General features: G+C 37.3%; 1 protein-coding gene across 1 annotated transcript in view; it reads left to right on the top strand.

The window, feature by feature from the left end:
- GUCY2C (guanylate cyclase 2C) overlaps positions 1-27416 on the top strand; it is a 72267-nt gene that overhangs the window by 19539 nt on the left and 25312 nt on the right. The window contains 7 exon segments of the mRNA XM_033116054.1: positions 10495-10580; positions 12683-12794; positions 19361-19448; positions 21851-21956; positions 25160-25222; positions 25846-25917; positions 26387-26491. Of these exon segments, the coding sequence (XP_032971945.1) occupies positions 10495-10580; positions 12683-12794; positions 19361-19448; positions 21851-21956; positions 25160-25222; positions 25846-25917; positions 26387-26491 (632 nt within the window).

The raw sequence follows: 27416 nt of genomic DNA, 5'->3' as shown, positions 1-27416 counted from the left end.
AATCCTTACTCTGAAAAGCCTTTACCCTACTGCAGAATGGGTCTTCTCTTGGCTTTGGAGGACAACAGACAGCCAGCACTCAAGTCTGAGGGCTGCGTCAATGTCTATGGTGTGTGACAATGATAAGAAGAGATCACTTCTGCTCTCCTGAGGAAGCCAGAAAGGAGGAAGAAACAATCATTTATAAATATTCCCTTGTTTCCCACATTCTTCTAGGCACTTTATGTACATTCTCTTTTCCCCCCATTTTTTTCCAGGTAATATACACATTATATAAAATGTACTATCTTAAGCATTTTCGGGTGTAGTTTAGTATCATTAAGTTCATTTGTATCATGTGCAACTAGCAACCACCAGCCATCTCCAGAACTCCTTTCATCTTTTAAACTGAAATTCTATACCATTAAACAATAATTCCCATTCTCCTCTCCCCCTAGACCCTGGCAACCACCATTCTGTCTTTTTTCTCTCTAACTTTGAGTACTCTACATCATGTAAGTGGAATCATACAGTATTTTTGTTTTTGTGACTGCCTTATTTCACTTAGTATAACAACCTCAAGGTTGAATCCATGTTGTAACATGTCATAAAGGATTCTTTTTTGATAATTTTTCTTTTTTTCTTTTAGCATTTTGAATATATCAACCCACTGCCTTCTGGCCTTCAGATTTTCTTTTCTTTTTTTTCATTTTTATTTATTGGGGTGACAATTGTTAGTAAAATTACATAGATTTCAGGTGTACAATTCTGTATTACATCATCTATAAATCCCATTGTGTGTTCACCACCCAGAGTCAGTTCTCCTTCCATCACCATATATTTGATCCCCCTTACCCTCATCTCCCACCCCACCCCCCTTACCCTCTGGTAACCACTAAACTATTGTCTGTGTCTATGAGTTCTTGTTTCTCATTTGTTTGCCTTGTTCTTTTGTTGTTTTTGGTTTATATACCACATATCAGTGAAATCATATGGTTCTCTGCTTTTTCTGTCTGACTTATTTCGCTTAGCATTATACTCTCAAGATCCATCCATGTTGTCACAAATGGTCCTATATCATCTTTTCTTACCGCCAAATAGTATTCCATTGTGTATATATACCACAACTTCTTTATTCATTCATCTATCGAAGGACGTTTTGGTTGTTTCCATGTCTTGGCCACCGTAAACAAAGCTGCAATGAACATTGGAGCACACGTGTCTTTATGTATAAATGTTTTCAGATTTTTTGGGTAGATACCCAGGAGAAGGATTGCTGGGTCATATGGTTATTCTATTCATAATTTTTTGAGGAACCTCCACACTGCCTTCCATAACGGCTACATCAGTCTGCATTCCCACCAACAGTGTATGAGGGTTCCTTTTTCTCCACAGCCTCTCCAACACTTGTTACTATTTGTCTTGTTGATGATAGCCATTCTGACTAGGGTGAGGTGGTATCTCATTGTGGTTTTTATTTGCATTTCTCTGATGATTAGTGATGTTGAACATTTTTCATACGTCTATTTGCCATTTGTATGTCCTCTTTGGAGAAACGTCTCTTCAGGTCCTCTGCCCGTTTTTCAATTGGGTTGTTTGTTTTTTTGTAGTTGAGTTGCATGAGCTCCTGTATATTTTGGATATTAGCCCCTTATTGGAGGCACTGTTTGCAAAAATCTTCTCCCATTCAGTTGGTTGCCTCTTTATTTTGTCAATGGTTTCTTTTGCTGAGCAGAAGCTTTTAAGTTTCATACAGTCCCATTCGTTTATTTTAGCTTTTACTTCCATTGCCTTTGGAGTCAAATTCATAAAATGCTCTTTGAACCCAAGGTCCATAAGTTTAGTACCTATGTTTCTTCTATGCAGTTTATTGGGTCAGGTCTTATGCTTAAGTCTTTGATCCATTTTGAATTAATTTTGGTACATGGTGAGAAATAACAGTCCAGTTTCATTCTTTTGCACGTGGCTATCCAATTCTCCCAGCACCATTTGTTGAAGAGGCTGTCTTTTCTCCATTGTATGTTTTTTGCTTCTTTGTCAAAAATTATCTGTCCATATTTATGTGGTTTTATTTCTGGGTTCTCAATTCTACTCCATTGGTCTATGTGTCTGTTTTTCTGCCAATACCATGCTGTTTTGATTATTGTAGCCTTGTAGTACAAGCTAAAGTCAGGGAGTGTGATACCTCCAGTATTGTTCTTTTTTCTTAAGATTGCTTTGGCTATTCGGGGTCTTTTGTGGTTCCAAACAAATCTGATGTTTTTTTGTTCTATTTCTTTAAAAAATGCCATTGGGATTTTGATGGGGATTGCATTAAATCTGTATATTGCTTTGGGTAACATGGCCATTTTAACTATGTTAATTCTTCCAATCCATGAGCACAGAATGTCTTTCCATTTCTTTGTGTCTTCTTCAATTTCTTTTAAAAATGTCTTAAGGTTTTCAGCATATAGGTCTTTCACATCCTTGGTTAAGTTTATTCCTAGGTATTTTATTCTTTTTGCTGCAATTGCAAAAGGAATTGTTTTTTGTATTTCTTTTTCTGAGATTTCATTGTTAGTAGCCAGCAACTTTACTGTATTCATTGATTGTTTCTAATAGCTTTTTGGTGGAGTCTTTACGGTTTTCTATATATAGCATCATGTCATCTGCAAAGAGTGACAATTTAACTTCTTCATTCCCAATTTGGATGCCTTTTATTTCTTTCTCTTGCCTGATTGCTCTGGCAAGGACTTCCAACACTATGTTGAAAAGCAGAGGTGATAGGGGACAGCCCTGTCGTGTTCCTGAACGTAGAGCAAAGGGCTTCAGTTTTTCACCATTAATTATGAGATTAGCTGAGGGTTTGTCATATATGGCCTTTATTATGTTCAGGTATTTTCCTTCTATACCTATTTTATTAACTGTTTTAACCATAAATGGATGTTGTATCTTGTCAAGTGCTTTTTCTACATCAATTGATATAATCATATGATTTTTGTCTTTTATTTTGTTTATGTGATGTATCACATCGATGGATTTGTGGATGTTGAACCATCCTTGTGCCCCTGGGATGAACCCCACTTGGTCGTGATGAATAATCTTTTTAATGCATTGTTGTATTTGATTTGCTAGAATTTTGTTTAGGATTTTTGCATCTGTATTCATCAGCGATATTGGTCTGTAGTTTTCTTTTTTTGTGTTGTCCTTACCAGGTTTTGGTATCAGGGTAATGTTGGCCTCATAAAATGAGTTAGAGAGTAGTGTCTCTTCTTCAATTTTTTGGAAGAGTTTGAGCAGGATTGGTATTAGATCCTCTTTGAGGGTTTGGTAGAATTCACTAGTGAAGCCATCGGGTCCCGGACTTCTGCTTTGGGAAGGTTTTGGATGACTGATTCAATTTCATAACTGGTGATCAGTCTGTTTAGATTTTCCAGTTCTTCATGGTTCAGCCTAGGAAGGCTATATGTCTATTTCTTGTCTATTTCTTCTAAGTTATTGAATTTGGTGGTATATAGTCCTTCATAGTATTCTTGAATGATCCTTTGTATTTCTGTGGTGTCCGTGATAACTTCCCCTTTTTCATTTCTGATTTTGTTTATTAGTGTCTTCTCTCTTTTTATCTTAGTGAGTCTAGCCAAGGGTTTGTCAATTTTCTTAATCTTTTCAAAGAACCAGCTCTTTGTTACACTAATTTTTTCTATTGTCTTTTTATTCTCTATTTCATTTAGTCCTGCTCTGATTTTTGTTATTTCCTTTCTTCTGCTGACCTTGGGTTTCATTTGTTCTTCTTTTTCTAGTTCTTTAAGGTGTAACATGAGGTTATTTATTTGGGATTTTTCGTGTTTCTTGAGACAGGCCTGTAATGATATAAATTTCCCTCTTAAAACTGCTTTTGCTGCATCCCAAAATTTTGTAGGATTTATTTTCATTGTCATTTGTTTCTCTGTATCTTTTGATCTCTCCTCTAATTTCTTCTTTGACCCAGTCGTTCTTTAAAAGTATGTTGTTTAATCTCCATGTATTTGTGTTTTTTTCTGCTTTCTTTTTGCAGTTGATATCCAATTTCAAAGCCTTGTGATCAGAGAATATGCTTGGTATGATTTCAATCTTCTTAAATTTGCTGAGGCTGATTTTATGTCCCAATATATGGTCTATCCTTGAGAATGTTCCATGTACACTAGAAAAAAATGTATAGTCTGATATTTTAGGATGAAATGCTCTATATATGTCAATTATGTCCATTTCATCTGATGTGTCATTTAGGGCTGCTATTTTGTTATTTATTTTCGGTTTGGATGATCTATCCATAGCTGTCAATGATGTATTTAAGTCCCCTAGTAGAATTGTGTTTTGGTCAATTTCTCCCTTTAGTTCTGTTAGTAGTTGCTTGGTATACTTCGGTGCTCCCTGATTGGGGTCATAAATATTAATGACTCTTATGTCTTCTTGTTGTATAGTCCCCTTTACCATTATGACGTTTCCATCTTTGTTTCTTGTTACCTTTTTCACCCTGAAGTCTGTTTCACCTGATATCAGTATAACAACACCTGATTTTCTCTGGGTACCATTTGCTTGGAGTGTCAATGTCCACCCTTTCACTTTGAGTGCTTGTCCTTGCAGCTGAGATGTGTCTCTTGGAGACAGCATATGGTTGGGTTTAGTTTTTTGATCCAATCTGCTACTCTGTGCCTTTTTATTGGTGAGTTCAGTCCATTTACATTTAGGGTGATTATTGATATGTGAGGATTTCCTGTCATTCTATCTTTAGTTTTCTGGTAAGGCTGTGTCTCCATTGTTTCTTTGCCTTTTTGTTGTTGTCTATTATTTCTGTGTGGTGGTATTCTATGATATTTCCCTCTGTTTCTTCTTTTATTACAGTATATATTTCAGTTCTGGATTTTTTTTTTGAGTGGTTACCCTTAAGTTTGTGTAAGAGAAAGTTTGTTATTTAGAGTATTCCATTTTCTTCAGCATGCTTACTTTCTCCATTCCCATATTCTGGTTCACGCCTTTACTCTCCCCCTTTTTATGTTTTGGTTGCCACAAATTGTCCCTGTTGATGGTGGTCGCATAGCCTCCTTTAGTATTTCTTGTAGTGCAGGTCATGTATTAGAAAATTCCCTCCGCTTCTGTATGTCTGGAAAGGTCTTTATTCCTCCTTCATAGCTAAAGGATATCTTTGCTGGATATATTATTCTTGGCTCATAATTTCTCTCTTTCAATAGTATGAATATTTGGTTCCACTCCCTCCTGGCTTGTAGAGTTTCTGCTGAAAAATCTGATGATAATCTAATGGGCTTTCCTTTGTAGGTTACCATCTTCTTTTCCCTGGCTGCCTTGAGGATTCTTTCTTTGTCGTTGATTTTAGACAGCTTCAATGCAATGTGCCTTGGAGAAGGCCTGTTGGGGTTGAGGTAATTAGGTGTTCTATTTGTTTCTTGGATTCGAGGATCCAGTTCTGTCCACAGGTTTGGGAAGTTCTCATTGACAATTTGTTTGAATATATTCTCTGTTCCCTTCTCTCTTTCTTCTCCTTCTGGTATGCCCATTATTCTTTTATTGCTCTTTCTGATGGAGTCAGAAAGTTCTTGTAGAGTTCTTCCATTTCTTTTAAGTCTCAAGTCTCTTTCTTCTTCCATCTGTGTCATTTCCAGGTTTCTATCTTCGATGTCACTGATTCTTTCCTCCATCTGGTAGACTCTACTACCTAAACTGGCTATTTCATTCTTAATTTCTTCTATTGAGTTCTTAATCTCCAGAAATTCTATTTGATTCTTTTTTAAAATTTCAATCTCTTTGGTAAACTGCTCATGTGGTTCTTTGATTGTGTTTCTGAGTTCATTAAACTGCCTTTCTGTGTTTTCTTGCATCTCGTTGAGTTTTTTCAGAACTGCAATCTTGAATTCTCTGTCATTTAAGTCACATATTTCCATATCTTTAAGTTCCTTTTCTGGAGACTTTTCACCTTCTTTCTGAGCTATCTTGTTGCCTTGGTTATTCATGGCAATTAATGATTTATTATTTCTCTTCCTAGACATCTACAGGAGAGGGTTCTGCAACAGGTTGATAGGAAGAGGTCTTTCTTTTGTTTTCCAGTACTTGTTGGTAGAATGTTTTATTTTCTCTCCGACTGCAGCCTTTTTTTCTCTCTCACACGGCAGTGCTATGTTTTCTCTGCACTATTCCAGCTTCTCACACAATGGGGGGATTCCCTGGGAGATGGGCTTCTCCTCTGTTAATAGTTCGCCTGGGTCACAGGGTGCAGTGTCCATGTGGGTATGCGGAGAGCTTTTGAAGTTCCAAAGCTCTTCCTGCACCAGATTCAGAGCCTGCATGTTTCATAGATTTTCTAATGAGAAACCTGGTAGCGATCTCATTGAGTAGCCTTAGTATGTGACAAATCACTTCTCTCGTGCTGCTTTCAAAATTCTCTCTTTGACTTTGTCTTTTGACAGTTTTTTTATAATGTGTCTTGGTGTGGGTCTCTTTCAATTCACCTTACTTGAAGAAATTCACCTTACTTGAGCTTCTTGCATGTTTCCATTCATGTCTTTGATCAAATTTGGGAAGTTTTGGGACATTATTACTTTCAATATTCTCTCTACCCCTTTCTCTCTCTCTTCTCTGGGACTTTCACAATGCATATGTTGGTCTGCTTGATGATGTTCGTCAGGTCCCTTAGGTTCCATTCACTTTTCTTCAATCTTTTTTCTTTCCGTTCCTCAGACTCAATAATTGCCATTGTCTTATCTTCATATTTGCTGAGTCTTCTGCCTGGTCTTCTGTCTTATCTTCATATTTGCTGAGTCTTCTGCATGGTCTTCTACATGGATTTTGAATCCATCTAGTGAATTTTTCATTTCAGCTATTGTACTTTTCATTTCCAGAATTTCTTTTTGGCTTCTATTTTTAGATTTTCTGTCTCTTTCTTTATATTTTAGTTTTGTTTATGCATCATTTTCTTGACTTTATCCATTTCTTCTTTTAGTTCTTTGAGCATCTTTAAGATAGTAGTTTTTTTTAATTTATTTTTTATTAGTTTCTGGTGTACAAAGAAATGTAATAGTTAGACATTTATACCCCTCATAAAGTGATAACCCACCCCCCCAAGCTACTACCCCTCTGACATCTTTTATAGCTGTTACAATACCATTGACTATCTCCCCTACGTTGCACTCCATATCCTGTGACTATATATACGTATATATTTAGTTGAGTTGACATTCAATATTATTCTACTTCAGCTCTTCAGGTGTATAGCGCATTGGTCAGGCATCTATATAGTCTATGTCGTGATCCCCCCGATAAGTCCAGGGCCCATCTGGCACCTTACATGATCTTTACAACATTATTGATTGTATTCCCCATACTGTATTAACTATCAATTTGTATTTCTTAATGCCTTCACCTTTTTCACCCTGCCCCCGACCCCATTCCCATCTAGCACCCTGATAGAGCTAGTACCTATCAGGCACCATACCTAGTTATTACAATATTATTGACTATATCCCTTATGCTATCACCCACATCCCCATGACTACTGTATAACAACTAATTTGTTCTTCTTAATCCCTTTCACTTTCACCCATCCTTTACGCCCCTCCCATCTTAAAGAAGTCCCTCTGAGATTTCTTATAATACTGGTTTGATGGTGATGAACTCCATCAGCTTTTTCTTGTCTGGGAAGCTCCTTATCTGTCCTTCAATTCTAAATGACAGCCTTGCTGGGTGGAGCAATCTTGGTTGTATGTCGTTGCTTTTCATCACTTTGAATATTTCCTGCCACTCCCTTCTTGCCTGCAAAGTTTCTGTTGAGAAATCAGCTGACAGTCTTATGGGAGTTCCCTTGTAGGTAACTAACTGCTTTTCTCTTGCTGCTTTTAAAATTCTCTCTTTGTATTTAACCTTTGGCATTTTAATTATGATGGTGTTGGCCTTGGTGTTGGCCTCTTTGGATTTATCTTTTTTGGGACTCTGTGTGCTTCCTGGGCTTGTATGTCCGTTTCCTTCACCAGGTTAGGGAAGTTTTCTGTCATTATTTCTTCAAATAAGTTTTCAATTCCTTGCTCTTTCTCTTCTCCTTCTGGTACCCCTTTAATGTGAATGTTGGTATGCTTGATATTGTATCGGAGGCCCCTTAAAGTCTCCTCAGCTTTTTGGATTCTTTTTGCTTTTTGTTTTTCTGGTTGGGTGTTTTCTGCTATGTTATCTTTCACATCACTGGTTGGATCCTCTGCTTCATCTAATCTACTGTTGATTCCCTGTAATATGTTCTTTGTTTCCATTATTGTGTCCTTTATTTCTAACTGGTTCTTTTTTATGGTTTCCATCTCCATTTTTATGTTTCCTATCTCTCTGTTGAAGTTCTCCCTGAAATCATTGAGCATTCTTATAAACTGTGGTTGGAACTCTGCGTCTGATAGATTGCTTATCTCCATTTCGCTTTGTTCTTTTTCTGGAGCTTTGTTCTATTCTTTTATTTGGGACATGTTTCTTTGTCTCCCATTTTGACTGCCTCCCTGTGTTTGTTTCTATATATTAGGTACAGCTGCTATGTCTTCCAGTCTTAGTAAAGTGGCCTTATGTAGTAGATGTGCTGTGGGGTTCAGTGGCACAGTTTTTCTGGTCCCCTGAGCCACGTGCTCCAGCTGTGTCCCTTGTGTGTGTTGTGTGTGCCCTCCTCTCATAGTTGAGCCTTGGTTGATAATTGCACATCAATGTGAGGGATTGAACTTTGGGTTCACTTGTTGTGAGGATAAGATAGTAGCTTTAAAGATTTTGTCTAATAGATCCACCATCAGGTCTTTTTCAGGGACAGCTTCTGTTACCTCATTTTTTCTTTTGAATGGGCCATACTTTCCTGTTTCTCTGTATGCCTTGTAATTTTTTGTTGTTGTTGAAAACTGGACGTTGAATATAATAATGTGGTAATTCTGGAAATCACATGAGGAATAAGAAATTCTTCCCTGGGAAATTTCCCATTCTCCCCTGGGGAATTTCCCATTTCCCAGGGTTTGCTGTTTTTGTTTTTATCGTTGTAGGCTGTCTCTATACTGAGGATCAGCCTAAGGTAGAAAACATATGGCCTTCTCAGGTCTTTTCTGAGCTTCTGTCTTCCCTGGGCATGTTCCAGGACTTTCTAATTTCCCCCATATTTGCAGTTGCTTGAATGTCTTTGTTGTCAATGTCTGACTCTCACAGAGGTAAAAGAGAAAAATAAATGGGGTAAAATGGGCATTAGCCCTGTACCCCCTGAAAGTCATACCAGCAGAGGAGATAGGGTTTGCAACAATGGGGCGCAGATACAACAACAATGGCTGCCATGTCTTTGTCTGCACCTCTGTAATTATTAGTAACAATCAGCAATCAGAGCACACAGATCTCCAATATCTGGAGGACAAGGTCTTTCTTTTTTGTTCACCCTGGTTCCTGCAAGCTGTATGTGAGCTGCTCCAGGCACACATGCACAGCTGTCTGCCACAGGACTGAGGGGTGGAGGAATAAGTAGCTGCTGCTCTGCTAAGAGCTGAAATGGACCAAAATGAATCACAATTGACCATCTAAGCCTTCCCCCCTGGAAGTTGCAAGCCTTCAGTAGAACTCAAAGTTCCAGAATATTTACATCAGACAGATTCTGCCAGTGCAATGAGTGTCTAAGTGAAGAGACAGATTTCTGGTGCTTCCTACTCTACCATCTTCTCAGAATCCCGTTATGTGCATTCTTAATTTTATCACATCCATAACCATGGTCAAGCATCTTAATGGACATTCACACAGGCTCAGAGCCAGGAGACATTTGTTTATGTCCTAGTTTAGCCACCTACTAGCTGTACAAGCTGGAGCAAGTTATTTAAATCTCAGCCTCATATTTCTCATCAATAAAATGGAGATAATAGCTTCTGTATCATGGTATTTCAAGAAGAATAAAATGATAAATGCATATAAAGCACTTAGCACAGAGCCTGGTATAGTAAACACAAAATAAATATTTGCTATTCTGTTGAACCATATGACATTGCTGATGTTTGATCTTTTCTTTTTTACCTAAAGAGCCATATCATAGGTTTATCCCATACTGCTATTATTTCATAGATGAGAAACTAAGACACAGAAAACTTAAGTAATTTTCTCAATGTCTTCATAGCCAGTAAGCGATAGTGAAGGGATGTTGTTCTTCTTACAATCTAAGTTATATTTTACAGTGACATACACATTGTGATAATAGTTTAGTAAATATTCTTAGCAAAAACTTCTCACTAATAATCAGGGGTTGACTGAGTGCATTTAGTGCCACCGTAAATGCAATGAAAAAGATTTTTCCTTTTCATTAAATAACACCTCTCATAAATATCTCCTTCAGAGATTTCAGGGCCAAGAACCAATCCAGATACCCTCAGATTAGATCATTTAGGTCAACACTTTTTCAGTAAAATAAAGCACTTTGAAACTATTTTATGTCCTGTATCAGGATCTAACTGGTCTTTCTGTCAAGAAGTTAACAAAGGCCTCTAACTCTTTCTGATTTTGCTCTAGGGTATACGGGTTCTGTGACTTTGGATGACTGTGGGGATATTGACAACACCATGGTGCTTCTGTATACCAATGTGGAGACCAAAAAAGTATGTTGACTTCTTATCAGGACGTGGGGGTAAAGTGACTCAATGTGGAGGGATAATTGGGAGGTTAGTAATAGTGAAGGAATTAGATAAATTATGTTTAGAAACTGGAAGTTAGTTTACTTCAGATTCACAGTTTTGTCCCACTTGGGGCAGTATTCCTTAAACATTTTGACCCATGGAATTTTTATTCAGAATATCGCTCTATTTACTATATTTAAAAAAATACCACCTAGAATACATTCATATGAAGACCAGATTATTGAGGGGGTACCAATGATAAGATGACACTTCTCTCCTAAGAATTGTTTATTCGTTTCCACACTAAAATTTTCAATGAAACATTCCCTGTTCTCTCCATCTGAACTCACACGAAAATCATTACCGTAGTTGTAATCCCTTGGCACATATAAACAGCCCTATAATGTTATGCTTTTATGCCCATTAATATGTCTTTTCTCCTCACCTACAAAGTAGGTTCTTTAAAGAAAAGGAGTGAGTCTTACACCTACATGTCTCCAGTGCTTAGCTTCTTATCTGGCATATAGTTGATAGCTGATCAGCATTTCTTTTTAAAACAAAACATCTGTCTTTATGTCACCCGAAGTTGTACCTATCACAAACTACGAAAGCCACTATTATAGCCAATCAAATGATCAGTAGAAGGCTTTTGTATTTATGGGGTTGGGTCCTGACATAACTAGAAATCTAAGACAAAAAGTATTCATTTTAATGTAATTTTGCAGTGTGAGCATTATGACATCCTTAATCATATATTGAATATATATATTGACCCAGCTTTGTAAAAGATAACTGTAGTGGAAAATATGGAAAGGTAGAGAAAAATGCCCAGATTGAGAAAGTTAAACCAGAAATTCAGGTGCAGCATTTCAGAAACATAATCCAAAAAATTCAGTTATTATACTGGACCTTTAACATAATGCTATATTTAGCATACAGTCCATGGGAATACCTTAAAATAAGATCCCCTCCATGCTTCAGTTACTAGCAGTAACAACAAAGTAACTACACTCCTTTCTAAGTTATTTGCACCTGGGATGAGAGGCAGACACCTGTGGTAAGATCCTATGTCAGCCTCATGACTATTCTTCAAAATAAAAAAATGTTGTTCTGTGCATTTACTTTTTTGAAGGAAAATCTAGTTGAATTTTTCAATAATCTAATGTCATTAATTGTACTGTATAATATGCGTATATGGGGAAATCAGGTATTAATTTTCAAAACATATGGCTATAGATAAATTATTGTTTCCAGAGTAGGTCTCAGTAGAGAGTCAATGTACCATACCCTAATATATAGCAAATTTCCTTTCAATATATACAATTATAGATTCTGCTCTCAAGTTAAGAGTGTACTTTTGAGGATGTAAAACTTTTGTCCAGAATGTTTTGAAGGAATGATGGCAAATTTCTCAGATGTCTTTTATAATGCTGATTCATTATATGCAGCAGCAATTTAAGGATATATTAATATTCCCATTGGCAGATTACTTTAAAAAGAAGCCTTTTGTCTTAAAAACCTAGTGTCGTGTATAAGAAAGCACATTAGAAGAAAGTGATAAAAGAGATTCAAAAATTATGTAATTGATTCACCTTAAGAAATGTAGAATTATATTACAGCCCCTTAATAAGTATAAAAATGGATAATGGATTTTAGCTGTAATGGATTCTCTCAAGACATCATTTTCAATAGCAACTTAATATTATGGCAGACATTGGTGCTTCACTCGTCATGTGACTTGGAGCTAGTCATTTAATTTTTCTTGGCCTCGATTTTAACCTTTGCAAAATGAAAGACTTGAACCAGTTCTCTAAAGACACAAAGAATTGGTGTTAGACAGGCATAGTGTATAGTCATAAAAAAAGACAGAAAACTAATTGACTCACATGGAGCTTACATTCACATTTGTTCTGCGAAGCAATAAATGAATCCTAACAAGCTATCTGGCTGGTTAACATTATCTTGTTACCCTGAGAACTATTACTGTGAACTTCAAATGTCATTGGACAGGATGGTCAACTTCATCAGAACTTGTTCTAAAATGTCTTTTTCTGTTCATCCTTCTTTTTCATGCCCGAACACAGTACCAGTTTCTTTTGGCCTATGACACCCACAAGAATAAGACTATTTCTGTGGATATGAACCCCACATTCATCTGGAACAACCAAAAACTTCCTAAGGATATTCCAGGCAAGGGTAAGATATCCGTAGTGAGTTTTCTTTGCTTAAAATTGTTTTTCTGATAAGGAGAGTAAATTCTACAGTTTATGCAATGAGTCTGAGTTTTTTGTTTTGTTTATTGTCTGAATTATTTTTGCCAGGTTTGTAAATGAGGATTTCCCTGCACAACAAATGATATTATAGTTCTGATCCAACACTGAAAATATTTCTATTCTAACTTTAGTTATACCTACCTTTAATATGTATCCTACTGACCTTTTAACATAAATTATCCTGTAGAAAACTAGGTTTGACAATTGGCAAAAAGAACACAGCGACATATATTCTTACTCCATGTACATTCTATTGCAATCAACTCAAAGAATACATATTTCAGCAAGGAATACTTGATGTCATCAAGCTGAGGGGTGGTCAATAAGCATGGCCTCTGAAGTCTCCCCCCATTCCCTCATAGGACACATACGTGGGTTATAATGATGGCTAGCCACCTATTTAAGATGAGATACTACCATGTCACGGAAAGCCCTAATATGACCAGGCCTTCACCCATGCAGGCTACAGTACAACTATACAACATTGGCCATCACTGACAGGGCCGGCCAAGTATGTCCTGGGCAACACGGTCTCAGGACAGTCTGTCTTTGACAGGCTTGGTCAAGGAGTGAACAGTAAGTAACTCCATGTTAACTAATCTATTTTTTAATTTGGACAAATATTTATGCCCAAAGATGGAAAAAAGAAAAAAAAGTGGAAAAATCCTTAGTAGAATGACTTAGAATATTATAAATGAAGAATCATAAATGAAGCGTCACACAACCAATGAAAAATAATCATTTATAAAGAGGGAAAAAGACATATTATAAAGTAATAGGAAAATACAGCTTTTTAATTTAAGAATCTAACTTTGCAAAACACTATACAGAAAAAAGACTGTAGAAAATATGCTAACATATTAATAGTATTTGCCTCTGAGTAATAGGATCCTAGAGGATTTTTTGGTTTTTATATTTTTCTTAATTTTCCAAATTTTCCATAGTGACTCTGTATTAATTTACCATTTAAAATATTAAAAATTATAAACTAGAAATATTTCTATAACAGCCCTGCTCTACAGACTGCAACTTTGAAATATTGATCTGACTTAAAAAGAACAGTTCTGGTTTGATGAGTTTGCTGGTGTTAAAGCTATAAGTATGTTTCCAGTCATATTGAGCTCCATGAGTCAAATTTGGTTCAAAATGATTCCTGTGTTTTTATCCAATAAGCTTGAGCAGTTGACTGAAGCAAAGAGGGAGATGGGAAGTGAGGATCCCGTTCTTCTAAACTATAAGCAGTCCTTAGCTGACTTCAGATTTACTGTTAGCCTTGCTTTTTAAAGTTAATTTCTTTTCTATAGCAAACTTTTTTATATTTCTAGAACAATCTTCAAGCTCCCTAGGTTTCACACCAAACTTGACTTCTGAAATATATCTCCTTTCTCACAGACTTCAGCAACTTTCTACTTCTTCCTTTTGTAACTTTTTTAGTTAGAATTATTTTTTCTTTCTCCTTAATTACCACTCTCAGTGACAATATTAGGTTTGGATTTTTAATCTGTTTCTCTAAGAGGTTTAAGATATTTTGGTTATTGAATAGAAGGTCTGTGCTTTGTAAGTACTAAATTTCTAAAAAAGTAATTTTTGAGAGAGTTCTCATTATTTACCTAAAAGAGATCACATTAAATATTCTTATTATATATGACAGGAGCATTGCATCATCCTGGGCAATTTCACTTCATCCTCAGTTAACTAGAAAATTCAGTTACCCAAATTTTCATTACTCAACTGTTACTACATTTAGTTTTAAACTTTACAAATAAAGTAACTCAATCTTTCAAATAGTATGCAAATAAGATAGTCACGTTTGGCCTTTTATTTGTGTACCCAACTGCCAACTGAATAACAAACTTCATCTGGAGAATACACCGTCCATCTTTTCATTAATTCAGCAAAGATTTACCTAGTGCCAGGTGATATTCTAAGCACCTGGGACAGCAATGGACAACACAGATTTGGTTCCTGTTCCCATCCAAGCCTTCATCCTCTGCCTCCTGGGTTATAATAGCATCCAGCTGACTTCCTGCTTCAGTCCTGCCTCCAGCGCATCTCCAATCCCCCCAGCAAAGCCACCAGAATGACAGTCTGATCCTATTCAGATTTCCGCACTGTTGCTCACACTTCATTTGACAGCACCACTTTTCCTACAGAATAAAGAGCAAGTGACTTATTATAGCACAAAACATCCACAATTTTCCGCATCTCCAGCCTTTTCATCTTACCTGAAACCCCTCCCCCACTCTCTCAACTTCCTCCTACTTTCTTAAAGTAAGGTACCTGCAACTTCATGCCCTGTATCCTGTTGATGCTCCTCCCTCTGACTAAAATTTATCACACTCCCATGCAACAGGTAAACAACCACTCACTCTTAGTATTTAACTTGGAGTTCACCTTTCCTAAGCTTTTTCTTAGAATCTCAGGAGATTATTGAGCTTGCCCTTATCCTACCAGACTTCTAGCATAGTACTTATATCCCACTTATTTGTTTACACATCTTTTTATACCATACACTATATGTGTGCGGTCCATTCTTTACTTATATTTTCTTGTCCCAACACAGTGCCTTGGAAGGAAGGAAGGAAGGAAGGAAGGAAGGAAGGAAGGAAGGAAGGAAGGAAGGAAGGAAGGGAGGGAGGAAGGAAGGAAGGAAGGAAGGAAGGAAGGAAGGAAGGAAGGAAGGAAGGAAAGGAAGGAAAGGAGAAGGAACGAAGGAAGGAAGGAAGTCAACACTAATCTATGCAATGTTAATTTTAGTCAATTTACTTCTTTAAGTAGGAGTATCTTCCTCTTTTAATTCAGTAGATTTGTTAACTGTTCCCCAGTTTCTTTCTAAGTATCATGTCAGATGACCTTGGGGTTATACACTAAGCATTCATTGTGAATCACATTAAATAGAATGTGATAACCACAGCAGCCACCAGAAGGCAGCAGAAGCTTAGCCTTAGAACTAATTTGAGCCTGTGACTTATCTAATAAGCAAAACTAAAAAGTATGTTGAATTCAGAATTACTATATTTACATAGTATATGGTATACTTAAATACCATAATTATATTTAGTGCAGTGAGATGTTTACACTGTGGGAAGCAGATAGGAAATGAGATGGGCTGAGGACCCACAGATAGGAGTCCCCCATATTCCCTCCAATTCATGTTCTAGTCCAGGGGATGTGTAATTTTAGAAGATGAATGAGTAGAATCACCTACCTTATTGAAACTGTATTTCTTACACTCACTGTTGTTTTCTGTGTGGGGTTGGGGGTATGAGAGTGGAGGTAGTGGTAATGGTGGTGGTGATGGAAACGGTGATTATAGTAATAAACAGAATTGACCAAAGTCAGATGTGCCCACAATGCTATTCATGCTACTAACTCCAGGTTACTAATAATTTGTTTCTGTCCTGATGGGACTAGAAATCCAGAGCTCATGCTTTCACTATTACAAGTTTCCCCTTAGCAGAAAACAAGATACTAAGCAGAGGCAAAATCATATGTTAGCAAAGCATAAATCCTTCCAATTAACCCCTAATAGAAAGATGCTACAATATTAACCCCAAGCTAAACCCTCTACCTCAAAAAAAAAAAAAGGTTAGTTCATTAGAAGGACATAATGTGATGAAATAAAAACAGTTTAAAAATACATGTGACGTGTGAGATAAGTCTAAAGGCATAAGAGGTGTCTTTTTAAAATATAAACTTATTTACATATTTTAACATTTGGGCATTTTTTCCTTGCCTCTTCTCAGACAGTGACTTTAGCAGGGCCAATTTCTTTTTCCAATCATTTATTTATTCAACCATTATTTATTTATACATTAGGGATGAGGTCTTCTGCTGGGTGCTAAAGATACCAGGATGAACAAGTAGGACATGGACCATGCTCTCAAGGGTCTATATTTTGGTGCCATGAGAAAGAACAGTGTTAGGTGTTGAGGTGCTATATTTTTTGTTGTTGTTGTATTTTTGTTTTGTTTTTCAGGAGGAAATATTATCTTGCCTGAACCTTCCAGCACTTAGTATCATGGTAAAGGCAGGTGTTTAATAAATATTTATTAAATGAATTAGTCTGAGAGTGAAGGGTGACTCAGACATGAAGAATGAAGGAAGAAGGGAGAGGGGAGACACCTTGTGGAGAGTTGACTAGCTACTATGATGTGCCTAGCATTGTGTTAGACGCGATATGTGTTCATACTCGTATATGGTTTCTGGTTTTAGGAATCCCTGAAAGAGAATATTGCTCAAACTCCATTAACAAGAACATGTTGAGCTAAATATCCTAAATCACATTCCTTCTAAAATAATAAAAAATGCTAGATTAAAAATTGATTTAAATCTTTTTATTTTTTAAATAATGTGTTTATCTTTCAGTTACAATTGACATACAATATTATATTAATTTCAGCTGTACAACAGCGTGAGTAGACATTTATATAACTTACGAAGTGATCACCTTGATAAGTCTAGTACACTTCTGACACCATGCATAGTTATTACAATATGATTGACTATGTTCCTTATGCTATACTTTACATCCCCATGACCATTTTGTAACTACCAATTTGTACTTCTTTTTTTTTTTAATTTATTGGGGTGACAATTGTTAGTGAAATTACATAGATTTCAGGTGTACAATTCTGTATCACATCATCTATAAATCCAGTTGTGTGTTCATCACCCAGAGTCAGTTCTCCTTCCATCACCATATATTTGATCCCCCTTACCCTCATCTCCCACCCCTCACCCCCCTTACTCTCAATTTATACTTCTTAATACCTTCACCTTTTTACCCAGAGATGCTACTTTAATAAGGAGGTCCTGAAATCTCTCATCTCTCCAGAGACACCTTTATTAATTATATTTTTAGTGAAGAAAAATTCATGCACATGATTTAAAATCCAATGGTGGAAATATTCATAATAGAAAGTGAATATTTTCTATTATGCCTCTGTGAATCCCTAGTCTCTCAGTCAGTTCTTTGCATGTTTCCAAATGGTGTATGTACATTTCTTGATTTATAAGCTTTAGTAGTTATCTGTTTATTTTTTGCATTGTTAAGTGGAAATTTAGTTGATCTTCTTTAATGCTACTTTTCTCTAACTTCTTAATTTAGTTATCTCTTTTTGTCAGTACGTTCATTGGGTACCTTTGTAATTTTAATTAATTAATATGTATGAGAGTCTAGTGTTGTTCTATCAACTGTATATGAAACTTCTGGCTTCCCAACTTTGTAAGATGAAGATATTAGTGTCCCTATCCTTCCTTCTAACTCCTTCCTAACTCCCAAATTCTTTTTTTTTTTTTTTTTTGGTCAGGGCTGATAATATATGTTTAGTAACCATAATGAAGCTCTCTGTCATTTACCTATAAGTCGATTCTGTCAGTTGGAAACTGATAAATATCTTCACTATTATTATTTGTATGACGCTCAATAGCATGACATGATGACACTTTTTTCTATATAACTCTAACATCCCTTTGTACCACACAAGCCACAAAAAAAAAAAAAAAGAACTTTTTAAAAAAAAAATCCAAATTCTCAAAATCCGGCAAAATTTTACTTTGTTTCATTTTTAGACTATGCCTTCCTTGAACATTTTCCCCTAGAATTTTTGTTTGGGTCTCTTATTTTTTTCTGTATGAAGAAACATGTCTCTTTTACCAAATTGCTATTATCGTCTAGCTTCTGACACTCTCTGTATATTGCTTGGAATTCATTCCATTTTTTCTTCTTGAGCCCACTAACTTCCTAGTCTAATAGAGACCCACTGTGGCTTAAATGAACCATGAGTTTCTCGTAGTATTGTTGTCCTTCTCAGTCTAGGCTTATTCCTCTGCATACTCAGATTCTGCTTCAGTATTTCTTTGGGTTGGATCCACATTTTCCTGGATTCCACTTACTCTTCTGTAAGCCTCTCAAAGTACGCCATCTACAAAACTGCACCCATGTACCAGTATTCTAATAAATAAAATCACTTACATTCTTCATTGACATCCCACAATGACCTAGTAGAGCTTGAAAAGGACCCACAGGCAACACTGTAATTTAGCATTCCAATACGGACTTATTTTTCTTCTGATCTGTGCTCTGTTTTAAAAAATGCTTGTCTCTTTCTTCCTCTTTGAATTCACCTTAGATATATTGGTTTCAAGGACACCTGGTAGGCTTCCACCACCAAAATTATTTGTGTGCTGAAAGCTATTTTATGTCTTGTAACATTGGACAATTCCCATAAGAAAGAAATGAGACATACAGACTATAAGAATTGCTGAAATTAAACCACTTCCCCTGGGCACTTTCCACACAGTTTTCTTCAGAGACCAAGGACACAGGACCAATATTTTCAATGAAGAGACGAATGAAGGAGAAAAAAATTTAAAAAGTCTCTCCCTATCCCCTTCCTCAAATTACATTATATAACTACAATCTTTGAAATGCTTTTAATCTCTTTTCAAAGATTCTTACTAATGCATTTTTCACTGTCTTTTCAGAAACAGGACCTCAAATCCTGATGATTGCAGTCTTTACTCTCGCAGGAACTATGGTCCTGCTCCTGCTCATTGCTCTCCTGGTTTTCAGGTACCTATCACCCCCTCTGTCCTGCTGTGCTCATCACTCAGAGATGGGGCAGGGAGAGAGGGAGAGGTCTAATGTCTGTAGACGATAACGTGTGTTCACCAAGAGGCTTCTAGACAGATCTAAGCTCATGAAGGCATTCTACATGAAAGACGATATCAAGGACAGAGTATTATTGGGCAGATAGATTAGAGCTTTGGAATCAGAGATACCTGAACTCAAATCTCAGTTCTGGGACTTTCAGTTGTGTGGTCTTAAGCTTATTACTTAGCAATTACTTAGCAACTTAAGCATGTTACTTGGCTTTATTATCATCATCTGGACTGTTGTAAGGAGTTAAAATAAGGTATGTATACCGACTACCATATAATAGTTATTTTATAAGTGGAAATAGTTATTTTTGCTGCTTTACTGGTATATTGTGGGAAATTTCAAAGTCTCTATATCGCACAATGTTCATGCTGGAAGAGGCTTTAGAAATCTAAAGCCAAACTTCTATTTGGCTATTCTATTCCAAACTTCCTATTAGCATGGGGACTGAATGGGTATCAGCTCAAGATGGAATGAATCACAAGGTAAGACACAGTTACAGGTGGAAATGGGCATTTTCCATATTCTCTAAGCATGGGAAGCAGAGATAGGGCTTCCTAATGGCCAGAGAAATAGTGTGTGCATGAGGAGTTCTGGGAGACAGATGTTACTCTCATGGTTTTCCGTTACAACAACCTCTATAAGAAAAGCAGTGAACGATTTATGGCATCCCCTAATTCACTATGAATGACAGTTGGCTCTGTTAGGTCCCAAGAGTTTCCTGGGGTACAGAAATGAAAGTCTGGGAGCCTTCAAGGACTTAACAGTCACGCTACTTTACTCCAGGTCTTAGGGTCATAATTATTGGTCAATAATGAGCTATTTTATATGTATTTAATAGAGGATTACTGAGTTAGATGGAAGCATAGAAAGAAATAATCATTTCTGCTTAAGAGACTTTAAGAAAGACATCATGAATAACCTTGAGAAGGTGAGTCGGGGTTTGTCAAATGACCACAAGCAAAGGCAAACTCCTGGACATGCAAATAGGTCTATGTAAAAGAATATATTAATAGATTCTAGAAGCAGACACAAGCAAACATGAGAACTTAGAATATGATAGAGGTGACAGTACAAGTCACTTGGGAAATGATGTTGGGCAGTAAGCTTTCAACATGAAAAAAATGAAATTAAAACCCTACCTGAAACTATACAGAAAGATGAAGTCCATTCCATAGGGAGTTTTAAATAGATAAGGACCTAAATGTGAAAATCAAACTTCAAAACTTAGATAAAATGAATAAAAAATGACTTTATGATCTCAGGTTTGGAAAGTATTTCTCGGTCAAGATAAAAAAGTCATAAAAGAAAAAAATATAACCATGGCCATAATAACATATACCAGAAAGTTAGAGTAAACAAACTAGAAGAAGGTATTTCTAACACATAACAGGACAACAGATTTGTTTTGCAGACTATATAAGGAACTCATATAGGTTAATAAGGAAAAGGCAGTAATAAGGAAAAGGCAGTACAGTAGGAAAAAACAGGCAAAATTATGAATAGACAATTCTATATAATTCTATACATTGTATAAAACAGCTAGAAAATATTTGAAAAGATGCATAATCTCTCTAGTAATCAAGAAAATAAAGTGCAAAGCAACAATTAAATACCATTTCACACACATCATAATGGTATAAAACATGTTTAACAATACCAAATGTTGTTAAGAATATGGAGGAAACGGGAATTCTCATAATGGGATGATACTTGGGGAAGAAATTTGGCAATATCTGCAAATTTGAAAGTATGCATCTTCTACAACCCAAGAATTCAACTTTATTCCTACTTTCTGGTGGAAACAATTACAAAATTTTGACATTTTGAATATGGAATGTATGTTGTTACAATTTCTCTGTGCTTTTGTATTTCCTTTATACATATATTTTAAGGCACAGATGCATTAGAGGAACTGACTTATTTAGGAATCTGGTGTATTCTCTGGTGGTTTAAAAATGAACACTTGTGCCTTTCAAGGTTATCAGTTTAAAATATTTTTCTCTCCTCTTTTTTTCCCTCACTCTTTCCAAGTCCTCAGTTCAAGTTCTTTATTACAATGAAGGACTGACTGTCTTAGTGAAGGACCTGAGAAAGTGAAACAAAAAGGAAAAATAAGAATATAAAAGGCCATCAGAAATCCTTGCAAGTGCGCTAACTGCCAGCACCCATCAGAGTGGAGAACATAGAGTTACAGTATTGGACGAGCCTTACTCACCACATATCTACTTGAGAATATCAGAGTTCTAAATTTCTCCCAGCTGAATTGCATGAACACTAATAAAAACCTATTGACTGGTTCTATTCCTTCACAGAAAATATAAAAAAGAAAACGAACTTCGCCAGAAAAAATGGTCCCACATTCCTCCTGAAAACATCTTTCCTCTGGAGACCAACGAGACCAACCATGTTAGCCTGAAGGTAAGGCATACCTTACCTGTTGAAGAATTCTATCTAGAGCTGGTGCAACTTGCCAGGTATTTGACAAGACATTGGTAGCGTGGTAGGAAATGTGCCAAGGCTCAGATGTTTTCTAATTCTCAGCTTCCTGTCTTTCCCTTGATTCTCTATTGCCCTAAGTATCACCTAATTAATCCAAAGAACACTTCAGTGGAGGCTGAGGTACAGCGTGTCACTCACTCTTTGCATCTGGCCCAGAAGAGAAATGCACAGAACACTGAGAATCTGTCACGGAAGGGATGTAGGAATGGGTAGGGCATTTGAGTTCCCTTAAACCGGGGCTACTGATCTACCCATACAAGGTCCTATGACTTATCTTGCTCATTGCTGAAGAAGAGGCCACTGCTGGTATTTGCCCACATTCTCCCTCAGCCAGGAAATATCAGCAGCAGCCAATAACAGCAACTCACTTTCATTTGCCACCGTCAATGCTGTATGTTTTCTCATCTATTCCTCACAAGGAACTCATGAGTTGACCTTTGTCATCATAACTTTGCTGATGAGAAAACTGAAGGACAAAGGGTTAAGAAACAGAGCAGGGTCACATACAGCTAGTGAGGAATATTACTGCAAATAATAAGAGTTCACACTTACTGAGTGCTTCTTATATGCCAAATGCAATGACCCCTTTCATCTTCCCCTGAACCCTGCGAGATGACAGGGCTAGAATTTCAGGAACATGGCTGTGATTTGAACCCAGTTTAACTATTAAGCCTAAGATTTTAACATCTACCATATACCATATTCTTATCAAAGTTTTTATACCAAAGAATACTAAGAGGAGATGGACACCCAGAACCTCCACATGAAGGAATTAGTGGGGCCAAGACAATAAGATAGGACAGTGTGACTTGAGATGCCTCCCTGCCAAAAACCAGCAAAAGTAAAATTGCAGCATGGGTCAGGGTTGCCCTCGGAGCCTCTCTACCAACTCTCGGCACTCCACACCAGGTCCTGCATGCTACACTCTAAGGGCTCAGATCCCTCATAGCTGTACATGGACTCGGTGTTCCTTTCCTCCAGAGATGCCCCCACGCTCTAAAGTGACCCTCCTGTTGCATTCTGGACCTCACACATAAAAATGCTATTCACAAAGACTTCTATCACAGGCAAGTGTCAGGGTGACATTGATCTTTTGGAAATTCACAGTAAGGTGTAAATGACCATAAGACTATTGGATTTCCAAAGGAAGAATTTGTTGAACTAAATGACTAATTGACTGTATCTAGAAAGGGGAGAGAAGAACTTTAGAAAGAGTGAATGCTCCCCACCTCTAGTACACACCAAGTTGGGCTCCCGGGTGGTCCACTTCTGTCCAAGCCCAGCCACGGCTCCATTCCTCACACGCTTTCTCCACTACCTCATAAACCCCATATTTCATATTTGTTCTTTTGGATTAAGCCTCAAACATTGTATCTCTGTGTGTCTTCTTAAAATATAAACATTCCTAGATATATAAGCCATCTATCGCTTGGTCAGGCATTACAGACTTTTTAATGAGTTAATTCATCAATTAACTACTCACTGGGCTCAGGAATAGGTCTTTGGGACAGTAAACAAAAAGGAGGGAAGCTAGAAGTGATTCACAATATGAGAAGTCATTGTGACTCTGAGTGTCAGACAGGCTGGGGAGCAGGCAGGCCAGGAATTGGCTCTAAGGAAGGCCTTCAGGAAGGACAGCCAAAGTCAGCAAGAGAGGAAGATGCCACCCAGCCAGACTCACTGACGGCAGAGATAAGGAAGGAAGCAAGACGAAGGGACGAGATGACATAGTCACACATCCCTGTACTCAGACAGAAAGGGTCAGAAAGCCAAAGCAGCCAGACAAAGAAACAAGTCAAGAAACCAAAGGGGTGGAGTTTGACAGAAGAAAATGATAAGGATGATGATAACTCACTTTAGGATAAAACGCTGTCGTTGGCAAGAAAATTTCACAAATTTTGTCTCAATTGATCCCTAAGAATCGCTATGAGTTAGGGTTACCCAGATAAGGTACTGAGGTTCAAATAGGGTAAATCACCTGAGGCCTGAGACAATAAAAACAAAACTGGACAAGAAGGCAATATCAGGTTCTGATACATGCTCATGTGACATTTAGTGTCTTTGGTCCCTTTTGTGCCTCATTTGTAAAACAAAGAAAAAGAAGGGAAGAAAACTGACATTTATTCATCTGCATTGTGCCAGACATCATACTTGCGACTTGACATAATTTATTTCACTCACATTTCAAAGTGTCCCTAAGAGGTAAAATTTAGCCAATATTATCACTGGTTTTCATGAGAGTCAAATTGAAAGAGACAGTAGTTCTCCACCTTCTTTCTGCATTTTGACCTGAAGTCTGGCAGATCAAAAGCTATTTTTGACCTGCAAGTGTGTGTGTGTGTGTGTGTGTGTGTGTGTGTGTGTGTTTCAATATTTACCAGTGCTTTTGTTTTTTACTGTTATAATTACTCATTTTTCAATAATTATTGACAATCAATATCATTTTATATTAGCTTCAGGAGTACAGCATAGTAATATTTACCATCTTTTAAAATGAACTGCCAAATACAAAAATGTTGGAATGGCACAGAAAAATCCATATTACCAGCTTCTCTTGACACATCAGATGATCTAGCATCTCTAGGCTGCACCCAGAACTGCTGTGGCTCCCCCCTCAGACACCTGGCCCTGTGTCTTAGCTTGCATTGCTACTTGGGCCCTTAGGCATGAGTTTGCAATTCAATTGTACAACATGTTCCCCTAAGAGCATCTGTATGTAGCTACAGCTATAGGCTACATACAGATGCTCTTAGGGGAACATGTTTTAAGAGCATCTGTATGATTCTCGACAGAAGGGGAGCAGGAGGAGAAGGAAGCAAAGAAAATCCTTGGCTAAAGTAGACCACATGAAGAAGGGAGGAAAAAATGGAACCTAAGAGGAAGGGAGGAAAACCCAGAGTTAAGCATGACAGTGGTAGCTACCTAGAAAGAAGATACTGGTGTAGAGGAAAGACCAGTATTGAGGGAAACAAGTCCATTGTAACAGTTTTTCTGGGAGCGTGCCTACTGTGCTGTGAGCAAACAACAGATACACCCCACCTGGCAGAGCCTCTCAGCCTTTGACTGGCGGTGGATGGAACAAGATGTGAAGCTTCTGGAATAATTAGTCTTTTCTTGTGCAGATCGATGATGACAAGAGACGAGACACAATTCAGAGACTACGACAGTGCAAATATGACAAAAAGGTAACTATAGTCTCCCCTGCTTCTCTGAACTCGCAGTTACAGGTATGTTCTGGGCCTTCTGACTCACGGTTGCCTCACTTCTGACGTTGGCAGTGGCAGTGGGTGCCTGGGTTGCTTCCAGAGGCTGTTCTCCGAGCCTTTCACAAGGATGGGCAGGGCTCTGCTTCAAGGGTTACAAAACTCACAGTCCTGGGAAAATTAAAGGCCACATGGAATTTTTAAGAGGGGTGGAGTATAGGAAACAAAGTGAGAGATAAAAGAGATTCAGAGCAGTCCACACAACCCTACTATTATATTTTGGCTCTTTGCAGTGGGAGTATGACAACTCTGCATGGGGCTTTGCATGTATCTGCCTTCCGCCCTTCCCTCCTTCCCTCCTTCTTTCTTTCCTTTCTTCCTTCCCTTCTTTCCTGACTTTCTTCCTTCCTTTCATTTAGTCATTCTTAAAGAAATACTCAAACCTGAGCCTCTCACATCCCAGGTACCAAGCATCAGAGATATAAACATCAACAAAATACTGTCACTCTCAAGAGCTTACAGTATAGTGGGAGGATAAATACACAAATTATTATAATATGCACAGTCATGCTACATTGTCTTCTTAATTCAATTAATCTTTGCAGAGAGTAATTCTAAAGGATCTCAAGCACAACGATGGCAATTTCACAGAGAAACAGAAGATAGAATTGAACAAGGTATGTGTCCCTTGCTTGAAACTTTTAAGTGAGAAATAGCTTCACTCCATTTTCCCTAAGCACTGAGGTCCATGATTTAGCAAGGCATTATTGGGGATGCTGACAGAGGAGCCCTCAGGTCAAGAAATAGGTTGCTATACTTCTTGTTGAAAATTCTACCAAAAGATGTTAAAGAGTGATGTTTGATGGTGTAAAACATATTGGAAATCTACTAGCATGTCCTACAAAATGGTCCTGATATTATTTGAGAGTAGTCAGGTTTGTAATTAAGTCCCCTTGCTGACAAAAGAAAGACTGTTTAGTAAGATGTAATACAATGTGTAATAAGAAACGTACTGTCATTCCACTGTACAAAGAGCAATACATCTTCCCAAAGATCTAAAATATGGCTTGTTTTAATAGCATATTAATTTTCATTCTGATTCTCCTTTCTGGCTGACTTGCTTTATAAATAAACATGTTTTCTTAGTTGCTTCAGGTTGACTATTACAACCTAACCAAGTTCTACGGGACAGTGAAGCTTGATTCCATGATCTTTGGGGTGATAGAATACTGCGAGAGAGGATCTCTCCGGGTAAGGAACAATGATCATTTCTGATTTCCTGACTGGTCAACCATATGGAAAAAAAATGTCTAATAGAAACATTAGATGTTTGCCCAGTGAAATAATATCAGAGAGTCATCAGGAAAAGTTGGTAGTTCCATATGTTACCAAACTAGATCACTCAGGTTTTGTCAATTGGTCCTATTATATCTTCAACCAACCAACCAACAAACAAAAGTATTCCAGATCATAGACTTGAGAAACAGAGAACACATGTGGAAAAATGATAGATTACACCTAAATTCATTTTATTTTACTTGCACACTTGCATTTGTATTCAAAGAAAAATGGATGGTCATTATGATAGCACCAAATAAACATTAGGAGACTCATTCATGAGTCCTGGTTCTGCTACTGTCTAAATTCCTACTGCCCTTTCCTTTGTGAGGGATTGAGAATGGCCCAGGTATTTGCCAGATGGGGTCAGGTATTCTGATTGAGCAAGTCCAAAGCAGAAAGAGAAAGTAAGACAGGACTAAGTCAAGTTCTTGGGAAGAACCAAGCATCGAGCTAGGAATATCAAATCATTATCTAGTTCAGAATGGCAGGAATATTCAAGAAACAATCATGTACAAGAAACAAAGTCAGGTGTGAAGCAGAAAGAGCACTGAATGGGGAAAGCATGGGAGGAGGAAGGAATTTCAGTTGCTTCAAGGAGCACTGAAATATTTGAACCTTACCTTGTGCAGTTTCTGGGCACGCGTTATGAGGGCTTTCAGCCTTCTAAATACATTTGGGTAGGTGACCATATAATTTATCAGGATACTTTGAGAGTGAAAGAGGGTACTATAATAATTATGTTGGAAGAGCAGGCATAAACTGCAACTGACCTCAAGCAAACCCAGATGTGTGGGCCCCCTGCCTTTGCACTATTTTCAGATCCAGTATCTCTTAA

The sequence above is a fragment of the Rhinolophus ferrumequinum genome, chromosome 10 (genome assembly GCF_004115265.2).
Source record: "Rhinolophus ferrumequinum isolate MPI-CBG mRhiFer1 chromosome 10, mRhiFer1_v1.p, whole genome shotgun sequence".
NCBI classification, from domain to species: Eukaryota; Metazoa; Chordata; class Mammalia; order Chiroptera; family Rhinolophidae; genus Rhinolophus; species Rhinolophus ferrumequinum.
This window is presented reverse-complemented; position numbering and strand designations above follow the sequence as displayed.